We start from the raw sequence: 1,722 nt of genomic DNA on the forward strand, positions 1-1,722 counted from the left end.
CATACTTTGGCTGTTAGTAGAACATGAAATCAGAAAAAGAAAACAAATGTTGGAAATGGCTTTGGTTGGTATTTGTTTGGTGTTGGCTTTTACCTTCTTTTGAAAACATTTTTCCAATGTAAGTCAGTAACTAGTCAGTCAACAATTCCTTTCATCTCTCTTTTTCCCACAACAGAAAACAAAACTTTGTCTCCATAGATTCTCTATCAGTCTAAATAAATTATTTGTTATCTAATTATATTATACATATAGTTAGGTGGGGACTGGTCACCTTCTTTTGTCAGGGCTATCACTCTAGCTAGCTTTTAGTCTCAAAGTGTGACAAACTCTTAAAGAAGGAGAAAAAACCACAATCTTTTCACAAACTTTCTTATAATCTTTTTACAAGCTTTCTAAGCTCTATCATTTTCTAGCTTGACACTCCCTTTGTTATTTGATTAGCTTTTGTTTCTTAATTAAGATGAGGTCAATCATGGCTGCTAAAACCCCTCAAGAGACTTCCTTTTCCTTCTCTAGAAGATACTTCCATTGGAAAAAGAAATTAGTTGAAGATGAAAATGAAATTGGAAATGATGATCAAGAAGAAATCCTTAATTTTAGATCATCATCTCTTGGTTGTGTTGTGACTGAGGAAGACTTGAATCTTGAACAAAAGTTTAACCTCCCGGTGCATGAAGTTGCACCGCAAAGAAAGAAAATGGCACTTATGTCCATTTCTAGGCTAAGATCGGCTTTTCATCTTCGGAAAAGCAGATCCTCTGGTGCCCAGGGTTCTGGTCTTGGAAAAAGGACCAGAGTTGTGGGCACCCTTTTTGGATACAGACGTGGACACGTCCACATTGCATTCCAAGAAGATCCAAAACTGGGCCCGGCTTTTCTTGTCGAGCTAGCTACCCCTACTAGCTTCTTGGTTCGAGAAATGGCGTCAGGGTTGGTTCGGATTGCCTTGGAATGCGATAAAAAGATTAAGAAAGGTTTTAAGCTGCTTGATGAGCCACTTTGGAGAACTTATTGTAATGGCAAGAAATGTGGTTATGCTATGAGACGTGATTGTGGACCAGATGAATGGAAAGTGTTCAATTCGGTTGGACCAATTACCATGGGAGCCGGAGTGTTGCCGGAGGGAGCCGGTGGTGGTGGTGGCGGTGATGGTGAAGGAGAGTTGATGTATATGAGAGCCAAGTTTGAAAGGATTATGGGGTCAAAAGATTCTGAAGCTTTTTATATGATGAATCCAGATAGCAATGGAGGGCCAGAACTTAGTATCTATCTTATTAGAGTTTAAGATATGGGTGTCAAATTAAACTATAAGTAATGTAAGTGATCTTGGTCTTTGATCATCAAGATTTGGTTCTTCATGTGTTTTTTTGCAATTTTCTATGGAAATTGGGTTTTATCTTCTACTTAATTATATGTTTAGAAATGATATGTATACTGTTTAAAATTAAAAGTTTGAGAAATTAAGAATCATTTTGCATGTTTATGTTGATTACAATACAATACTATTGTTAAGTTATATATTTTGGTCAAAAATAATGAATGGTATGGGTAATTAACTGTGAAAGACAACCATGCGACCTATGTTTTCGAAAAATCTCTCAATAATTCATTCTTACAAATGTCGGAGGTAAGTTCAAACTCAAGTATATAATCTAAAAGGTTATAATAAGTACTTGTCATTTGATGCATACTAATTGGGTTTTTTTTTCTGATCTCATTGGC

General features: G+C 36.1%; 1 protein-coding gene across 1 annotated transcript; it reads left to right on the forward strand.

The window, feature by feature from the left end:
• The first annotated feature begins 382 nt into the window (after positions 1-382).
• Positions 383-1,470, forward strand: LOC122580141 (protein MIZU-KUSSEI 1-like). The gene has a single exon (XM_043752415.1). The coding sequence runs from the start codon at positions 461-463 to the stop codon at positions 1,283-1,285; it is 825 nt and encodes a 274-aa protein (XP_043608350.1). The 5' UTR covers positions 383-460; the 3' UTR covers positions 1,286-1,470.
• The last annotated feature ends 252 nt before the right edge of the window (positions 1,471-1,722 follow it).

Source organism: Erigeron canadensis, chromosome 8, assembly GCF_010389155.1.
Source record: "Erigeron canadensis isolate Cc75 chromosome 8, C_canadensis_v1, whole genome shotgun sequence".
NCBI classification, from domain to species: Eukaryota; Viridiplantae; Streptophyta; class Magnoliopsida; order Asterales; family Asteraceae; genus Erigeron; species Erigeron canadensis.